At 57.1% G+C, this 18,979-nt stretch overlaps 3 protein-coding genes across 3 annotated transcripts; 1 reads left to right on the top strand and 2 right to left on the bottom strand.

Moving 5' to 3' along the window:
• Window positions 1–5,281: 5,281 nt before the first annotated feature.
• Window positions 5,282–5,805, bottom strand: myb7 (transcription factor Myb7; the record flags this gene model as incomplete). Its single annotated transcript, XM_002956086.1, has 3 exons — window positions 5,282–5,401; window positions 5,492–5,636; window positions 5,762–5,805. Coding segments are annotated over 3 exons (309 nt in total), but the record flags the coding sequence as incomplete, so codon positions are not given.
• A 1,309-nt stretch (window positions 5,806–7,114) lies between these two features.
• Window positions 7,115–9,674, top strand: VOLCADRAFT_109338 (uncharacterized protein; the record flags this gene model as incomplete). The annotated part of the gene is made up of 6 exons (XM_002956031.1): window positions 7,115–7,213; window positions 7,304–7,353; window positions 7,413–7,485; window positions 7,564–7,656; window positions 8,136–8,194; window positions 8,538–9,674. The coding sequence occupies 6 exons, from the start codon at window positions 7,115–7,117 to the stop codon at window positions 8,593–8,595; spliced, it is 432 nt and encodes a 143-aa protein (XP_002956077.1). The 3' UTR covers window positions 8,596–9,674.
• Window positions 9,675–11,020: 1,346 nt separating this feature from the next.
• On the bottom strand, window positions 11,021–18,460 carry VOLCADRAFT_107064 (uncharacterized protein; the record flags this gene model as incomplete). Its single annotated transcript, XM_002956087.1, has 12 exons — window positions 11,021–12,291; window positions 12,551–12,664; window positions 13,769–13,890; window positions 14,003–14,029; window positions 14,079–14,278; window positions 14,813–14,987; window positions 15,267–15,573; window positions 15,880–16,215; window positions 16,525–16,680; window positions 17,238–17,402; window positions 17,915–18,185; window positions 18,342–18,460. The coding sequence occupies 12 exons, from the start codon at window positions 18,458–18,460 to the stop codon at window positions 11,479–11,481; spliced, it is 2,805 nt and encodes a 934-aa protein (XP_002956133.1). The 3' UTR covers window positions 11,021–11,478.
• Window positions 18,461–18,979: the final 519 nt, after the last annotated feature.

An 18,979-nucleotide genomic window follows, 5' to 3' on the forward strand; every position in this document is an offset into this window, starting at 1 on the left:
ATAGCAATCAAATCTGCCGGTGCGGTGCAACACTACTTCTGTTTTTAAATGACACTTATTTCCCTCAGTTGCTCTGCCTGCCATATTGCAGCGAGTTCCTGCAAAGGTCCCCGTTGCTTGCTAAAGCAATTATTGCAATATCGAAAAGCGGACAGCAACAGCGCTGTTGAGAATACACCGGTTAAAGACCCTTTGGTTGGCAAATATGTTGGCGATATGTGCGTCACAGCAACTGTCGCACTCCGCTACACCACCATTTATGGATCGGCCCCAGGCCACCGGAAGGAGCACTTTACGCACGCGTACCAATCTCCGATTGCGTCACAGCCGTCGCTAGATGCGAGCCACACACACATCTACGCACACACAACTCAATGCAGCGCCTTTCGCGGTAATGTCCGCCTCGGGCGACCGCTTACCCGCTCCAACCGCACGGGCCCTCTGCCCAACCAATGCCAAATCTATACAAAGAAACGCATACGAAGATTATATCCGCCCCTACCAAAGACGACTCAAAAGAATAAAAGATATCTCTTTTGCTACCATTCTACTTCTTTCAATTCGGAAGCTGCATCAAAAAACACGTGAGAATACGCATGTACAACGGAGCACTCCAAAGGAGCATTGCGGAACTAAACCCAAGCGCACAAAGCACACTGTCAGACGACGACTCGCCAATTGAGGCGTTTCTGCCGCGGCAAATTACAGCCGCGCAGGCAGCACATGCACATAGGCAGACGGCACCCTCACCACGCAATGCTCAAGATGCTGTGACGACGAATGCGCACCCACGACCGTGACCATGCCACCATCACACGACTGCAACAGTCCACGCGGCGGCCTCAGCCCCGGCAGTAGTGTCCACACCTGTCTTGTCCAAATCTCCACTGACGAAGACCTCTAAGAATACATGCGGCTGGGAGGCTAATGCACACCCGGTTTGAGTATGCCGACTCTCTGCCAATCAAAAGACTACACAGCTGCCGTCTTCAAGGCAAATGCACGCAAAGCAGATATAATCTCTATGCAAAAAAAATGAGGAAGTAAAGGGCAAAGAAAAGCGACAGGTTGGTTGAGTGAAACAGAGAAATGCGAAGAGACGACACAATGGGAGAGTCGCTCCATCACGCCGCGTCGAGCCGTTCCCCTCGGCTTGCCACCCCTGTTTGGGGAAAGGGTGAGGCCCCAAAAAATATAACCGTCCAATTGGGGCCGTCCGCGCAATACGCTGTAGCCACCAGAACATGCCATGCCACCCCACTCAGAATACCACCCTGAACTGTGAAGGACCCGCCTTTCTAGAAAGTGCCAACTGGATCGACTATCGCATGCCATCATCAGCTGACATAGTCACCAGTAACGTCACCACACGCGGCACGCCTCCGCCACGCATCGGCACGTAGCCCCCATTAAAACCTTTTGTCTCAGCCGTCGTGCCATCATGGCACGCAAATACAAATAAGGGGGAATTTACTACACACATCCGCCCGCGATTGTCAGCACGCTTTGGCACTGCCGACTGCATTCTGCTACTGCTCTGTTGGTACCGCCGCCGCCGCCGCTGCTGCTGCCCTAATCACCATCAAACGCCTTCATGCCTTATCTGTGTCACTCCTTTGCACTGTCCATTCATCCATCCATCCATCCCTCCACCTGCTGCACGTAAAAATAAACCACGCGTCGTCATAAACCAGCATCGTCCAACTCTCATACCCGTGCTCGGACTCCACGGCGGGTCGTGGTTGTTCGTGGTTGTGATGCTACTGCTGTTTCTAGTTCTCGTTGTTGTTGGTTCTAAGGGGAATGCCTACGGCAAGACAGCCAGCCAGCAGTCAATGAGTCGCAAAGACGACATGATGCCACCTCTCGACATTCACACTAGGGACCACCAACCAACCAACCATGCGCAGACACGGCACAAAAACGCACAGAACTACAAACCATCACTGTCACATACGCACATAGAACAATGATTACTTTCACGCATCAGCGATGTTCTGCTTGTAACGCATTCACTCACTCGTATGCAAATCGCTATACTCGTGCCCGCGTTTGTGACGCGCCGCACCACGCGGCAACTCCTTCCTGACGCTCTGTACCACTCATGACTTTAGACAGAAACCCGCAAAACTAGATTGGCCTTCTTCAGCACAGCCCCACGCGGATGGCTGCCCAAGGTGGGCTGTGTGGACACCCACATGGCCCTCCTTCCTCCTCCCATCCCAGGTGCAGCGGCCTTTTCCCAGCCTTCCGGCTCCGCGCCACGAGCCGAATGCCCGGGCCCTTTAATATTGGCAACACTCGCCCAGAGAAAGCAAGAGCACTGTAAAGCAACCCCCAAATTCACCTCAAGCCAAACACCGCAAATACACAAAACAATAGCACATATACCAATTATTGCAATCTATCAAGCGGCTAATTAAGCCTATGTTGAAATGCAACGTACAGAGAATGAGATGCTGTGCCCTAAAAGCGACAGCAACTACGAGGACGAGAATGAAAATAACATTCGAAAACACCACATCGTCACAATTGCAGGTACGACAAACACCCACCCCCCCTCCTCCCAATCCATAAGCAAGCAGCAAGCCATGATAATTTGAATACATGCTTCTTAAGAGTTAACGGAGCGAACAGCATAGCAAAGCTCCTCGGTGAATACGTTGATACGTTACCTTGGCCGCGCTGCTCCAATCCCGTCCGGGTCCAGCACTCGAAAACAAAGCCAATTTCACAGTCTCTAAGATCCGGATCCAGATCCAGATCGTATCAACAGAATGATTGCTTTTATCGTCTTCCCTTGTGGACATCAAACGAAAAGCGAAAAGCAGTCCCCACACAAGGTGCCGCGCGCTGAGGAAGGAGCCATGGACATGGCCCTCGAAAAAGGAAGTTTAGGAAAGTTTCCTGGGTACGTGTGGGGACATCTCCTAGCCGCCACCACAGCCCCTGCACCTGCTGGCATTAGGACCCTCGGGCCGTGCCCCATCGTTGAGATATATCAGTGCAGCCGAAGGCACATTGGGGTTCGGCAGCTCGAAACGCCGAGGCTGCTGAATTCCCATCGGCGCCGACGAAAATCAAACCTGCCTTCATGCAGCGTTCGCTCACATCTTCCTCCTCACTGGAAGAAGGCTTCCGTCCCGACCGACCGCATTAGCAACGCCAGGCGAAAAGCTGCGACATGCAAAAACGATGCCTCGGCTCCAACACAGTTGCAGCACACGTCCGGTTCTGTCTGTTTGTCCGCCCCCAAAAACCAGCAGGTCGTAGAGCAGTGTTGCGTATCCAAGCCGGCGTATCCTCGAGAGTACCCATATGGCCGTATGAGTACCCATACGTCCATACCATAACCCATAGCATCCAAACAATCCAAACATCGGCCGTTTCACATAGGCTGCTGGCAGCAAATTTTAAAACGGCATAGGAAAGGTGCAGCTGGCTAGCATAGCTGCTGTCAAAATCAATCCAACCTCACGCACCTGCTGCTTAACACAGTAGAACCGCAGCAAGTAAAAGGAGAGGCAATGCACTGCGCTGTTAGGCGTCTCTGCCATCAGGAAACAGCCCCGCAGTGCTGCCGTATTCTCCAACTCCTTGCTTTGTTTCCTCGTCACAGAGACCCCGCAAGGCGCTTCAATGCCAGCATGATCTGTGCCGCTTGGATCTCACTGCACACCGCCGCGCCGTCAGAAACAGCACCACCACCGCCACCGCAATCTTCCACCTCCTCCCGACGATCCGTCCTCCGCCCTTCCCCGCCATCGCAACCCTCCTCTTCCTCCTCCTCCTCCTCAACCTCCTCAAAGCGCTCAAAACGTTCCGACACAGGGCTGCCATGGGCGCTCTCCTCTGCGCTATCCGTAGCCCACCCCGGCTGCCGCTCGGGTCCCCGCCGGCAGATCTGGCGGGGCCTAGAAGGAGCATGGAGGTGGAGGGCCGCGCTGCCGGAAGCCAGCGGGTGGGAATCGGGGCCTAAGTCCTCCGGACGCGATACATGCGCCAGCAGGTGTGGCTGGTAATGGGCTGTGGCCTCGGCGCCAACGCTGCGCACAGCGGTAGCCATGACAGCGGGTGTACTGTCCGTGGGCCAATGAGTTGCGTTACTGCTGCGCAGCTGAGGACCCGGGACTCTCATGGGCATTGCAGGGGCGGCAGCGGTGGCGGGAGCAGCCAGCACGTCCGTTGCGGCGACGGCGACAGGAGGCCCGATAGCGGCAAAGGTGATGATGCGAGGGCGCTTACGTACCGGAGCTGGGGCCTCGAAAGCAGCGGCGGCAGCAATGGCATTGCTGGTCGCCGGCAACGACGGTGCATTGGCATCAAAGGAACGGCGAGGATGGGCCGCTACCAGCCCCTCGTGTGAGCTACTCGACGAGCACGGCGAGGAGCCTGCGACCTGCCCAACCCCACCCATCATCACCGACGGCAGCGCCGTAGTGATGCCGCCGACAGTGGCCGCGTCATCTGCAGCTGACCGCTTGTCCAAGCCAGCCCGTACAGCGCGTTTGGCAACCGGCGGTTGTTGCTGCTCCCGTTGCATTACGTGCCCTGGCGCAGTTGGCTTGGTGAGAACGTCATCAGCACACCGTACTGCCGAAGGGGCATCCAGCTCGCACGCCTTCATAACTCGGGTCGCGCCACCGCCACCGACCGTCACCACGGCGTCCTCCATTGCTACACAGGAAGAGAGGCCCGGCGCCAAGCCCGTGTAAGGGGTCGGGGAGCAGCTGAACGAGGGCTTTCCGTTGTTGGCGCCGCCACCTGCATTGCCAGGCGGCCCAGAGCCGCTAGGAGGCCCAGGCAGCAGCGCAATACGAATCATGTAATCCTTGAGGACGCAGGACTGGGGCGGCCCGTTGCTGCGACTGCCGCATTTGTCCGTGTCCTTGCGGCGCAGTGTGGCGTTCCCTGGTAGGGTTGGATAAGGGCAGCGAATGCAGTAGGAGCGATGGAAGTCAGGGGATATTGAAAACGCCACTTTGATTGTCTTTCAGCACAGGATTAGCGTATGTGCGAAGGGCACAAACCGGACGGATCGTGAACAGACGGATCGCGAACGTAGAGAATTGTACGTAACCGGGAAGAGGATGTTACACGGGAGGGACTCTGGCAGCACGTGTGCACGCGAGAGAGACAGAAGAGGCTGGGAATAACGGACAGCCCCGGCAGGCTGCACGTCCCATCTAATTGGGCCGTAGTTTCTGGGTGCAGTCCAGGAGCGAGTCGCTCCAACAAAGCATCTCCACTGCTCAGCCAGCGCTGCATGAAGGCACTTACAATGGTTTTTCACGGCATTCTCTGTACGGCCCTTGATGACCTTAGCAATATCAGACCAGCGGTTGCCGAACTTGAGGTGCGCCGAAACCAGGAGGGCCTCCTCCTCCTCTGTCCAGGCGTCCTACGTGGGCGCGGGAGTCAAGGGTAAAGCTCTGGAGGGCACGGAGGGACAGATCTTTTGTGGCCACAGCGTCCGAGCCTTCGACCTCACCTTCTTGATGTCGGGCCGGAGATGGTGGTTGTACCGCTCTCGGCATTGCTTGCCGATGCGACCAGACTCAGCTGGCTTGCCGAGCGCCGAGTTCAGGTGCCGAGCTATGACGCTCCAGTTTCCTTCGCCAAACTCATCGACCAACCTAGAATCAGGTTGATCGGCCAGTGGTAAGGGAACGGGAATGAAACACTATATACAAAAGCGATTTCGTGCCACTGGCAGGTGCCGAGTCCCTCCGACATGTCGATTCACACTGTAACGCCCTACCTTTTTAATATCTGGTCCTCAACATTTGTCCAGCCGCCCTTAACTTTTGCCAGGGGATACCGTCGCCGCTTTTCATTCAGCAGTTCGGTCTCCACGGACATGATGCGCGGACGCCCGTTCAGCTGCGCGAATCACCCCGAGGCACACGTGAGATAAGCTGTGCTTGCATGCGCAGCAAAAAACATGCATATATGTCCTACTGTGCAAGTTGTTTATCCCAGTTCCTTCAGGCTGCTTCCCGGTACACAGTGTGAATCATCGAGTTTCGATGCCCCAACGACGCGCGCAACATACCGGATGAAGTGAAGCGCTAGTAGGACAGATACTGCAATCATCCACTACAGCCCTACGTGGTTATCCCGTGTCAGCCCATTTAAACAACTAGGTCCTTCTTCCGCCACGGTAGTAGGTGGGCGGAAAGGCAGATGACCGCGCAGATATGAATTACCACAAACAAAAACCTAAGGTCCCATGTCTGCACGAAGGAGGTTGCAGCTAGGGGTTCAGGTCATATAGAAGTGACGTGCGACTGTGGGCCCGAAACTCTCCATCGACGCTATTGAGTTGGATGCCAACCAGCTATGTCTCTCGGGCGAGGAAAATGCTCGTGTGTATGAAGCATTGCTGTTATGCCGTTCACGCACCGCGCTGCCGACAGAGCTGCAACACAAGAAGACGTTACGCGGCCGCCGTCTCGACACCTTCCCCCGGTCCCTAAGTCCACGGTCGCACCTGCTGCCTATTCACCTTGTAACTACCAGCGCTCCCTTTGGCCACGCAGGGCTTCTTGGCCGCCGCCCTGACTCACTACTGACGACGTTGAGCCAAACAGCTCGGAACACGCAAAAGGGAAAACTGCCAAGTAAAAACGTATTCTTACTGAGATATCAATTAAATGAGCTATATTCAGATAACGAGGGCCGACGCCTGGTCAAGAAGCAGAGCTATGAACGTTTGACACTAATGGTCCCTGCAACAGCCTAGGATAACCTGACCTACTTAATGCATGCAACCTGTGTGCACGTTTTGACTGTCAAACAAAGAACTTTGCACATGCAGCTGGTTGGCGCCCAATAATTTTCTGGGGTCCGCGTCGGAAACGGTCACAAGTACTGCCCGTACAGTGCGACCACATGCTGCGCGTCCTGTGCGTGACCAGCATCATCAACTGTAGGGAATGATTTGCAATATGGTCTTTCACCACTTTTGAGAAGCAACGCTGGTTGCTTTTCGCTTTTCGTCGTAGCTATAAGTGCGCGTTCCGAGCGTAGGATGCTCATTCATCACTGGTTGTATCTTCTGTAAAGCGACGATTACATTTCCAAATTGCATAAGAGTCTTTACGATAAGACTATGGCGCGCACAAAGCAAACCGCTAGAAAGTACGTGGGCCACACCGGTCCGAAGAAGAGAGAGGCTATGCTTAAGAAGGCTGCAAAAGCACCTAAACTGGTTAAGATTAAGGAAGAGCCGGTGGAGACCACCAACGTGAAGCGGAAGGGCGCCCAGGGCAAAAAGTCAAAGAAGAAGCCCGTGACGCAGGAACCAGCCAAGCCGAAGCGGCGATTTCGCAAAGGAACTGTGGCCCTCAGGTACGTACATCGAACTTCCTGACCTCCTTGCAATTCACATAAACCGCATCGCCTTCCAGGGAAATCCGCAAGTACCAGAAGTCGACCGAATTGTTAATTAGGCGGCTCCCCTTCCAGAGGCTGGTTCGTGAGGTACGTATTTGTTTGCAGCAACTAGCTGAGCAGCGGTGGTCCCTGACCCCTACGCTTCCTGGCCAACCTGCACCGAAGATTGCGAACAAGGGTGCGCCTGGCGGCCAGACAGATTTCCGCTGGCAGCACGATGCATTGGAGGCGCTCCAAGAGGCGGCTGAGGCGTACATGGTAAGCGCATTGAAAGAAGAGGTTGCGGGACTATTGTCAGACGTGCTAGGGTTACGTTCTGTAGAGTGCTCGATTGACCCGAGGCAATGTCCAAATGCGTGGAGGATTGTTCTCCCTTGGCGTCCACGTAGATGCCTACGTGAATGCCGTGGGGGTCATCGTTAATGGTGTATGCGTGTCTTAACCTTGCCGCGAAGACTGCAATGTCACAACGTTGGCTCTTTTTACCCTGGCACAGCTGAGCGTTACACCCTAGGCCCCTAGGCCCCTGAGCGTTACACCCTAGGCCCCTAGGCCCCTGAGCGTTACACCCTAGGCCCCTAGGCCCCTGCCGTCAGTCAGCGGCACTGAGTCTTGAACGTGCCTCTTGCAGGGTTTGGCCATGACTCTCCTTCCTGGTTTTCACCGCTACCCTGCTTCCCCCCCGTCCTCGTCCCTCCATCCGTGCTTCTTTGCACCGGCTCGTCCGGAATCCACAGATCAGCATGATGGAGGATGCCAACCTGTGCGCCATCCACGCCAAGCGGGTCACCATTATGTGCGTAATCTGGGGATTGCTTTAAAAACTTGTGCTGCTTGCCCGTGTCCCGTGGCTGCCAAGTTGGAATGTCCTCTGTTCACGCCGTTGGGTAGTGAGGAGGTCTGGCTTGTGTCAGTATGGGTTAGGGCAGGGCTCAATGGCAATTGTTTCATAATACCATGTACCATGATGTGAATCAGCGGAACCACCGGATCAATTTAGGAGGTGCTGACCTGTCTGCGAGTTTAGGCTTTTCGGGCAGCACTGATGTGCCTGCCGACCTGGCCGCCCTGTCCTCCAAAACCACCGTTTAGTCATCTCATGCCGTTCTTGTCCTTGCCGCACTGCCCGTGCTCCACAGGCCCAAGGACTTCCAGCTCGCATTGCGGATGCGCCGCGAGGAAGGGGCTTCTGAATAGCGCGGTCCATACATGAGCGCCCCGTGGTTTCAGAGTGCCCTGATTTAGATCAGAGAACCTTCCCATGTCCTCGTGCTGCAGCAGCAAACACCTTCAAGCATTGTCACTGTTTCGCACTACACATGTGGCGCGGTACGGCGGTGACAGTGGCGCGGTACGGCGCTGTTTCTGCATGTTAGGATAAAAGGTTGCCTGGTGGGGAGCACTTGCAGCGCTTGGCTGGAAGGTAAGTTGTGCGCTGCAAGGGATGCCGGGGCGTCGTAATTTCAGGATAGATAATGTATCCTGCTTGTGTGTGTTGCGGAGCATTTCAGTGGTGGGACCCTGTGAACATCGCGCAGATGCTGGATGTGTCCTGCAGTCACGAATTTTAGTTCATCTGTGATACGGACCTATGGCCCCTGAAACTTTGTCAGGGCTCACTTGGGTTTAGCCCGTTGTACTGAAGAGGATTCGGCACTGGGCAGAATCGACAGCTGTATGTATCGACCCACGACGTAGAGCTATCGAAGGAAGGACATCTTGCATTGTCGAAGACGTAGCTCCTGTGCATCCTTTCTACCGCACGATGAAATTGAGTTTGCTTGGCCGCTTTCAAGGGCGGTGTTGTTTACATGTCATGATGCCAAAGAGTGCGTGTTGCAAGGTAGCGGATCGCATAGCGGAGACTCCAAGGCACTCTTGGATTGAGCGACGATGGGTGAAACTAGGACGCATTTGCGTCTGAAGGGAAGGTGTCCGGTGGTTTTGCGGTTGTTAATTCATTCGACGATGACTAACCGTGTGCTCTTTGGTGCGGCGTCCAACAAAAAAGGAATTAGCGTCTTAGCGAATGTTCTTTTTTGGCTTAGTTTCATCCAGCCGCGATGGGTCGCGTTGTACGATACGTAGCTTTGGTGTCAGTTTATGCAAAAACAAACAGCCGCCGGGGCTGGAATGCGAGGATAGGAACTCTGATAACGGCAGTGCGGCGTGCTCAATAGAAGATGGGTCTTGCGTGGATGGCGCACATGAACTGGACGGTGGGAAAGGTGGGCTCACTCAACGGCCTTAACGCATGTCAGTCTTCAAGCCTTCTCAGCTGCTTGAGAATTCCACAGCAGTGCCTCGCCAGCGGGCCAAGTGCATGTCGTGCTGATCAGACAATGCTTTTACGTTTCTTTTTTCGGCTCGGGGAACCAGAGATCCACGAAAGCCGAGGCATGGGTCCGAAAACTATCGACATTACACAAGCGTCGCGATCAATATGGAGTTGGAGGAAAGGTGGTTCTCGCTGCGACCAGGCCAAAAGGTTAAAGGTTAAGGAGCCCGACGGCTCCAGGAAAGTCGAGCACCCTTTCGCAAAGAAAAGACCGGTTCCACGTGCAGCACCCGTCAAGCCCAGACACCGTTTCCGCAAGGTGGCGTTGGTGTGCGACAAAAGGGGAGTGCTTCTGCCGTTTGTAGTTTGCAACCCGTGGGAGTGGCCAAGTGTTATCTAAGAAGCAAGCCCGCATTCAGCGCGCGCACGCTCTTATTTTATGCCATTTTAGCGCATTCCCCGCGTCCGGCACTCAGTAGACACAGTACATATACCTCATACTGATCAGCAACAGTAGGAAATTGATTAAGACGTGTGTATCTCTTTCAGCATGGTATATTGAGCCTGTTGGCCGGCCCCCCCCTCCGATCCTACCCAGTCAGCCTCAGGACTGGCGCTAGAGTGCAGGTGCACTGGAGGCGCTGCAGGAGCTTTCAAGTTGGTTCTGGTGGGTGTGCACTGCTGGCTCCCCATCGACCCATGAGCCAGCCGTCCTACGGATCAGCTGCTCCAGAGCGCAGCGGGTGTACGGATGGTTTCAGGGACTTTCCCAGCCACGTAACTTATACCGGCTGGCATGTTGGGATGGGAATGAAGGTGAACTAAGATGCTCGTGTTGCTGGGCCACAGGTCGCAGCATTGCCGAATACGAGGCGAATCCACCCCAAGGTGGGCTGAGATGGGGAGCGAGATGGGATAGGGGGACTTAGCTGCCCTAGATGGACATGCTGCCACCCCTGAACATGCCTGCGAATCATGTCTCTCTGTCCCTTGTGCGCATCTTCGCCTCAGGCCGACAGTGACTGCCACGAGGGATGGTGGTGACCGGCTAATTGGGGGGTTTTGTACGGGCCTTGTCCCCATGTTGACCGTTACCCTGGGCTCTTGCGGTATTGTTTCTTTTCTCAGTTAGGTGCATCCCCCTAATAACAAGGGGTCACTTATTAGTAAGTACTGGCGAGCCGGGTCGACTTCAGGATTTGAGTTGGGTGACGCGCGTGACTCTACGGGCCTAGACGCGGTACATCCATGAAAGGTCCTCTCTCTTATATCAGTAGCGAGTTTTGCCCAGGGCCGTGCACCGTAACGCCTCCTGTTTTCAGGAATACTCGCCGTCGATGGATGCCACGGCAGCAGTTATTAATAGCACTCACCACAACCCCTGGCTTTCCCCCCCAAAAGTGACGCCTCGATTGAGGAAGTACCCCGTTATGGCCGCTATGGCCGTTATGCCGTCGTCTGAGCTCGCACCCGTTGGGTGCGACAACACCACTTGCCCTTTCCGCGCTCTAGGCGCAGCTCTGCGGAACTTTATTGCACCACCACCACTCCGGCGGCGGGGGGCCTCCCACCGAAGAGGCGCCTTCCCCTTTCAATTCAGGGGGAGTAAAACCTATCATGGCGTGAGAACATGCGAGGCCAACCACGTAAGGGGAACCGGTGGGTGAGCGACGGGTAGGCGCGCGGACGCAAAGAAAGGGAGCAGCAACGTTCCCCCGAACCGCAACCGCACCGTGCCCTGCGCTACCCCATGCTGTGCCGCTCTGCTGCCTCATCGGATCACGCCCTCCATGCAACCTTACTCACTCCGACACAATCGACCCTTTTGCTGCAATCTCTCCCGCCGCTGCCGCATCGCCTTCCGCTGCTGGCGCACCGGCTTCTGATGCTGAAAGCTCCTCGAGGCTGCCGCCACTGGTGGCTGCCGCTGTCACCACCTCTTCCGTTGCGCCGCTTCCGCTCCTTGACGCTTCCCCCGCCACTTCCCCTCGCCCTGCCCCATCCGCCAAACCAACCCCGCCATCCGCTGCCCCTGAATCAATAACAGCTTCGCTACTGCCATTCAACCCAATGGCTGCATCTCCCGCCGCCGCTGCCGCCGCCGCCACAGCCGTAACTGTGGCAGCCGCCAGCCCGTGCGACGCCGCCCTTTCCCGCTCCCTATCCCGATTCTCCTCTACCTCAACCCCCAACCGTTCCAACTGCACCAGCAGCTGCTCCTGCTGCTGTTGCAGCAGCCGCGCCGCCGCCTCTTGCTGCTGCAGCCGCACGGCGGCACGCCGCCGCCGCAGCCTCACCACCAGCGCCAAGCCCCCCAGCAGCGCCAGCAGCGTCGCGCCCTCCCCGGCATCCCCCTGCCGTACCATTGCCCCCAGGGAGCCCAGTCCCGTGAGGTCCACCCAGCGCCAGAATACAACCTCCGCGTGGAAGAGAGCTAAATTAGGCAACGCCGCCTGCAGCCGAGCGACCCATGGGCCGAAAAGGCTGGTGTGCGGTGGATGAAGCGCAAAGAGGCTGCTCCATAGCCAGATGGGTAGGTAGGGCCGCAGCGCGTCCCAGCAACGGTGAACTCGCAACCACGCATTCGCCACGGCTACCGGCAAGAAGGCGTCAGGCTGCGTAGGTAGGGTCAAAGTGAGTAGGCGGGTGGTAAGGGCGTGTGTGTGGGGGGCGTGTGTATGTAGGGGAAACGAGGCCGCGAACTGACCCCAAGGGATAAGAGGTAAGCACGGGTGTACGAAAGGATACAGTGGCAAATGCTGCGGATTCGGGGTCACCAGTTCGGAACGGTGACGATTTTCGCGCTTTCCAATGCCTCCCGGGCACTTTCACAGCTTCCACTCCCCGCTTCCCTTTCCTCTCCCTCTGCATCACCTGCGTGTGAACAGCCATGTCGTAGAACTTCTTGGCCAGGTGCAGGTCCTTCGGCACACCCACACCGAACTCGTGCATGAATCCCAAATTGAACATTGCCTCCGCGGAACGCTCCTGAAGATACAAAGTTGGAATGGTTGAGTTGAATGTGTGGGTGGCGCGTGCCGTGGGGCCTATCGGGAGTGTGGGAGTGTGAGCTGCATGGCACTGTGAGCTTGTCAGCGCCACAGGGTCACGCGGTAATGTGGTCAGTGTACGTGGAAAGCGGTGAGAGAAACGGCATGGAGAAACTGGATACCGCGTAGGACAACCCGAAGACATGGACGGAGAAAAAAAACACCGCCGTCACTATTACCATCACCATCACCATCATATAGGAACTGAAGCAGAAGGGAGCTAGAGCAAAGTTGTGGATCAACACCATAAGCGCGAAACGGGTATGGGGCACTAAAGGCGTACAGGTGAGTTGGACGAGGTCAAGGGGTCGCACGGTCACGGACTGCACCCGGAGACTTGACCCCGAGTACTGCACCTCTACTTGTGGGAGCCTGTTCGAATGCCAAGTACACATAGCGAAGTGCATGTGAGATGTATTACTGGACCATTATGGCAGTTATGTACAGGCAGGCGCGCACGTATGCATCCATGCTACACCAAGGAGGAAACACAGGAGGAAAAGGAGAAGGTCTCTATTTAAGTTCTAACCCTCATGGGCGCCCATGAGCCCGCCTGGACGCCCTCCAGCGCCACCTCTCCTGCCCGCCCGTGCAGCCGGAGGCGGCGGAGATGGCGATGCAGAGGTGGGGGAGCGGCGGGGGCTGCGGAGAGCTGGCCAAGGAGCGGTCGGGTTCAACCAACCCAAACGGCTGTAGTAGTGGGACGCTGGAACCAGACACAGGATGTGCGGAGGAGTCACCCGGACCAAGTAAGCGAAGGAGCAGCGGACGGATGAGCGGATGGGCTATACGGTCGATCCCGACGCATTCCCACACATGGGACGGAGTCATGAAGGGACCCATGCAATGCAGCCTTTCAAAGCAAACGATCTTTCCTTTGTTCTGGGAAATCCGGTGCACCACGTCAGCCCTCGGTATCCTCCGCGAGCCCTCGTTCCCGCGTCTCCAAGGCCTTCGTTTCCTTATACCCCTTCACCCTTTTGCACATTTCCCTTCCCCCTGGCACCTGGTATGCTTCGTAGTAAATCGCGGCGGAGCGCACCCAGTCCTGCTTGACGCCCTTGCCGTAGAAGTAGGCATCACCCATGCACAGCATGCTGTGCACGTTAGACTGAGCTGCGGATTGCTTGAACAGGGTAAAGGCCAGCTCGCTGCTGTTGGCACCTGAGGCGAAAAAGAAATGCAAAATGCATGAATAAGGAGTTTGGGGTTTGGAAATAGAGAAGGAGCGGGTTGAAATGCGGGCCCCGTTGGGACCCGCGGTGAGGACACACACGGAGAGGGTACATGGACCGAGACGCACCTGTGTGCAGCGGGTGTGTGTGTATGTGTGTGTGTGTGTGAACTCTCACCGGGTACATAACCACGGTCCAGCATCCAAGCGGCGTTGGATTGCGCCACCTCAAACCCCAGGTCCGCCGCACGCAAGTACGACAGCAGCGCCAGGCCGTACCGGCCCCGAAAGAAGTGCTCGTGGCCCAGCTGTACGGAAGCTGCCGCGGGGCCTTTTTCGGACAGGGTCTTGAGCAGCGTTACGGCGGTTTTGCAGTTGCTGCAGATTAGGGTTTTGGCAATGGGGGAGGAAGCGAAACACGACAGCACGGGATTCAAGGCGGGTGGACACGGGACCTGCTAGGTCACCCAGCCTTGCAGTACTGAGGCAGCCGTACGGCGTTAAAGGAGGTTCTGGGGAGCATATGACGTACACGACTACAGGCCGACAGCAGCGGGCCGGGTCGTGAGTGGGGGCAAGCGCGGTGACGAAAGCCCGGTCGACGGCCCCCTACCCCCTACCCCGCTGCTGGGGTTTACATTCCATCTAGGGGGGCTACCTCTACCCCTACCGTGGGCCGCTCCTCTCGCTGTCACGTACCTAGCTACTACTGCCGCCGGAGTCTACGAGCAACAACTTCCGCAACCCCTCGCTCTCAGGCTTCGCTCGACATTGACATCACCTGCTAACCTATGGCCAAAGCTGCCAGTGGGATATGCGATCGCCCCGTCTTGTTGCGAAAGCCTTTTGCCTGCTGTGGCTCTTGCGGCTTTTATTTATTCGATATTTTAATTTATGAGACGAAGAACTCACCGTGCCGTTCCCTTGCCCGCCAGATGCATCACGGCCGCGTTGTACTGCGCCAGAGGATGACTCGCCTGGGCCGCCAGGGAGAAGTACGTCAGCGCCCGCTGTACACTCTTGCGCCGTACGCCATACCCCTTGAGGTGCATCACGCCCAGGTAAAACCAGGCGTCAGGCCGGGCCTCTGCGCGCAGTGGGGCCGACAACCACAATGGCTATCATAATCTGAGCAGGGAACAGGGAGCTGGCGAGGAGAGCACAAAAGCAACTTTCGCACGGTTATGAGTGTGTGTGTGTGTGAGAGAGAGTGTGTTTGGGTAGATGTGTCTCAATGTGGGCATGCGTGCGTGCGTATGTGTTTGAGCGGGAGGGTGAGTTCTTGTCTAGTCTAGGTCTCGCTCTCGCGTACCGGCTGCTTCAGACACTCTCTTTCCTCCTACATGCAAGCTCAATTTGTCCACACCTGATTGCGGTGGCTCGGCCGCCTTTGTGAAGTACTTGAACGCCTCCTCGTAGTCCTGCTCCACGCCGCCGCGACCCGTAAGGTGCAGGTAGCCCAGACCGAACAGTGCCGTGCCGCTGTGCCGCTTCGCCGCCTTGGCCCACCACTCCTGTGCCGTTTCGTACGACTGCGCGGTGCCGTACCCGTTGGCGTACATGGCACCAATGTGCGCCATGGCGTCCGCGTCGCCAGCCTCCGCAGCCAGCTTGAAGTACGACATCGCGGCGGCGTGATCACGGTCCATCCCTAGAGTGCCGTAGTTGAGCACCTGGCGGTGGTGACAGGGTTTCGCCCATGCCGTTGTACGGTATATCGTACACATGACGATCAAGCGGACAGGATACGCGCCCCTGGAGTTTGGGGAGTTTCATACAGCAGAAGGGCCCCTGGCTTCTCGTCCCGCGCAGCAAGATTGCCATGGTTACTATATATATTGTGACAGACCTGCACACCGCAGCGTCAGCCGAGCCCTCCCTCCCTTACCCCTCACCTCACCTCCGCACCCTCACCCATACCCCTGGCCCTCGTCTTGTTTGTTCGGTCTAAACCGCTCACTTCCCTTTCCTCCGCCCACCTGCCCCACTGCCGTCTGCGCCTCCGTGTTGCCCCTGTCGGCCGAGTGCTGGTAGTACTGCACCATGTCCCGGTGCCGCTCACTGCGCATGCCCCCTTGCGCCGCCTGCAGGTGCAGCCGGATGCGCTCCACGTGAGGCAGGGAGCCACTGCGGGACTGAGGCCGCCCGCCGGGAGAGGGAGCGGCGGCGGCGGCAGCGGCGGAGGGGGAAGAGGGGGAGGAGCCCCTGCCACCGCCGCCGCCACCGGCGCCCTGGGCGGCGCCACCGGCTCCGGCGGCAGCGGCCGCGACTGGCGGGAACATCAGGGGATCCAGTCCCGCTGCAAGATCGCTGACCTGAAGGTAGTCAACAGTTGGAAAGGAGATGACGACAGCTGTATGCGTATGTATGTATGTATGTATGTATGTATGTATGTATGTATGTGCACTTTAAAGAGGACATGGACCACCTGGGTGCCCCAGCACCCGGGGGCCCAGCACACACGCGCCTTCTCACTCTCACACGCTTCTCACGCCCAGCAGCCCATTCCTTGTCCCCATGTGCTCCTTAACCTCGTCCGCTGCACCACCCCTGTCGGCACTCCTGATGGGAGCCTTCCGTGATGTCCACCCGCCCACCCCCTCAAACCCACCTTTCCCCCTCACCTGCGCGCCCACCGGCTGGTAGTAGGAGGCTGCTGTCCAGCAGGACTGCGGCACCCCCAAACCCATTAGGTGGCGGTACCCCAGGGCCATGCGGGAGGCCATGTCGCCACCCAGGGCGCCAAAGTAATAGTGGAGCAGCGCCTCGGGGCCCTTAGGCTGCCGGGGGAAGGGGGGCGGGTAAAATGGGTTGAGGGGAGATCGTACGCACGAAGCAAAGGGTCAACAACTGATGCGGTCCAGGAGGGGGCCCTGAGGGACGGTCGACCGGGCAGCTGGGGTAGTGGAATGCAACGCGGCAGCGGTGGCAATGGTAGAGGTTCAATGGATTGGTGGCGGTGCGTGTGGTGATTCGGGGTGGCAGGCATTAATAACGGCGGTTTGTTGGGAAGTTCTAAAGGCCGGTCAGTGAGTACCTTTGCCCTATACACCACCCCCGTGCCGTGTCTGTGCCCCCAAACCCACCACCAACAGTGCAACCCGCTTACCACGACCCTTCAGCATCACAACAGCACAACCCTTTGCAAAATGCGCTTTTCCGGAATTCATTCCCTGTGCCAGTTCCAATCCTCCGTACCTGCCTGCCTTCCTATCCCTTCTCCAGCCTAGGTCCCGGCAGCATTTCCTGCCACCCACCACTCCGCCGGCAATCGGCCGCCTTTTTTTCCTCCACTTCCCACCCCTCTCGCGCCACCAATCCATCCATCCTCACTTACCTGTCCGAATCCCATAATCCCCTCAGCCGCCCAGCTCTCCAACTGGTCCAGCCCCATGGAGTACCTCAGCCCCATGTGGCCCTGCGCCTCCGGGTCCCCCCGATCGGAGGCTGCACGGAACAGCTGCAGCGCCAGCCGCATGTCCTGAGCCACTCCCCAGCCGTCCTTGGGGTAGGGAGGGGGCAGCAGCAATTGCAGCAGCAGCAGCAGCAGCCAGGGGTGAAGGGTAAACCACCGCGAGTCACTCCGGGCTTTCGAGGGCCCCAAGCACACGGGAAAGGGGGATGTAGAGGGAAAGGATGTGGAGAAAACCGATAAGAGGATCGGGGCCTGTAACTCGGGCACAAACATGAATACCTGGGAGTCCCAAGGTAAAGGGAAAGCAGAAGGGAAGGCTGGGGCGAGAGAGATTATTTTTTGAGGGATCATGTCCTTTGCGTTTCCTCCCACCCGCTGTTAGAGATTGCGTGAGCGTGTCATTGCCATAGGGAATAAACCCGGAATAAAAGAGCGGATGTGGGCGAGGGACGCCCGCTAGATCCCTCAGACGCCTGCTGTTTGCAGTTCCCCGCTACACCATTATTGCCCCGTTGCAGCTTCAGCGGGGCACCCTCGCAAAGGCCCCTTAGGGGCTGGGCAGCCCACGGGGCTTGAGCCCTAGCAAGAGACTCGCTTACCTGGAACGCCTTAGCGAGCTCCCGCAGGGCCCCTCGATGGGCGCTTGCTGAGACACTGACGGGGGGATCCAGGCCTTCTAGGACCACCTCCCCCGACGTGTCTTGCTGCTCCTGCTGCTGCCGCTGCTTGCCGCACTCAGCCTTGCCCCGGCACGGCAGCGTGCCATTGAACGGGAAGGCTCTGCCATGCCGCGCGCTGCGAAAGCCAGTGGCGCCTACCAGCAGCTCTACTGCTGTTTGCTGTTCTGACCAAGAAGGCGCCCGTTTGGACCTGTGGAGAAGACAGGGTAAGGGGTGATGTGTCCCTCGAGAACAGGTTAGACACAAAATCTATGGCGTTACGGGTGCGATTAGTCTCCTCCGGAGCTGGCCTTGCCTGATCTCATCAGCACGTTCGTAGAGCTCGTCTGCTGGCTCCCGTGGTGACCTTAATGGGGAAGGTTCCTCGGCTGCCAGTAAGCGTGTAGGAGCAACGGCGAGCACCGCAAACGCAGCAATGGAATAGAAATACCGCTGCTGCATCGTCCGGTGCCTTTGATTGGCCATTTTAATACACAGCCCAACGGACTATCTAGTGCTCCAGCAGCTGCATAACGCCTGTGAGTTTAGCCACCCAGCTCACGTATACACCGTGTTCAGTGCTACAATAGTCCTTCTGGTCCAGCACCCGGCAACCGCCAAATTGTGAACACGACAAGGAAACGATAACAGGCGAGCCTGTCTACATATGGTCCTATATTACCGATGCTCTAATCTCTCAAACTTTTAAAGCTACTTCCCGCATCGGTGCAGGCCTGCAAGAAACTGTCACTGTCTTACCGACGGTGTCGTGCTTTTAGATGCCGGCCCAAGTGACAAGCTCCCGTGGTCCGCGTGACAAACTCAGATGCATCGCTTCTAACATTGTTTTATGACTAGCATTAGGTGTAAGTCCATGCGTGTTAGACGCAATCATCTGTCTTCGCTCGTGTAGCGCTGTCATCGTTCCTGCAAGCTTGCCCCAAGGCTAGATCTGCCCTCCCTATTAGTGAGGTTTGGTTTTCCTTCTTCCCAATAGAGCAATTC

This window comes from Volvox carteri (genome assembly GCF_000143455.1).
Source record: "Volvox carteri f. nagariensis unplaced genomic scaffold VOLCAscaffold_57, whole genome shotgun sequence".
Lineage (NCBI taxonomy): Eukaryota > Viridiplantae > Chlorophyta > Chlorophyceae > Chlamydomonadales > Volvocaceae > Volvox > Volvox carteri.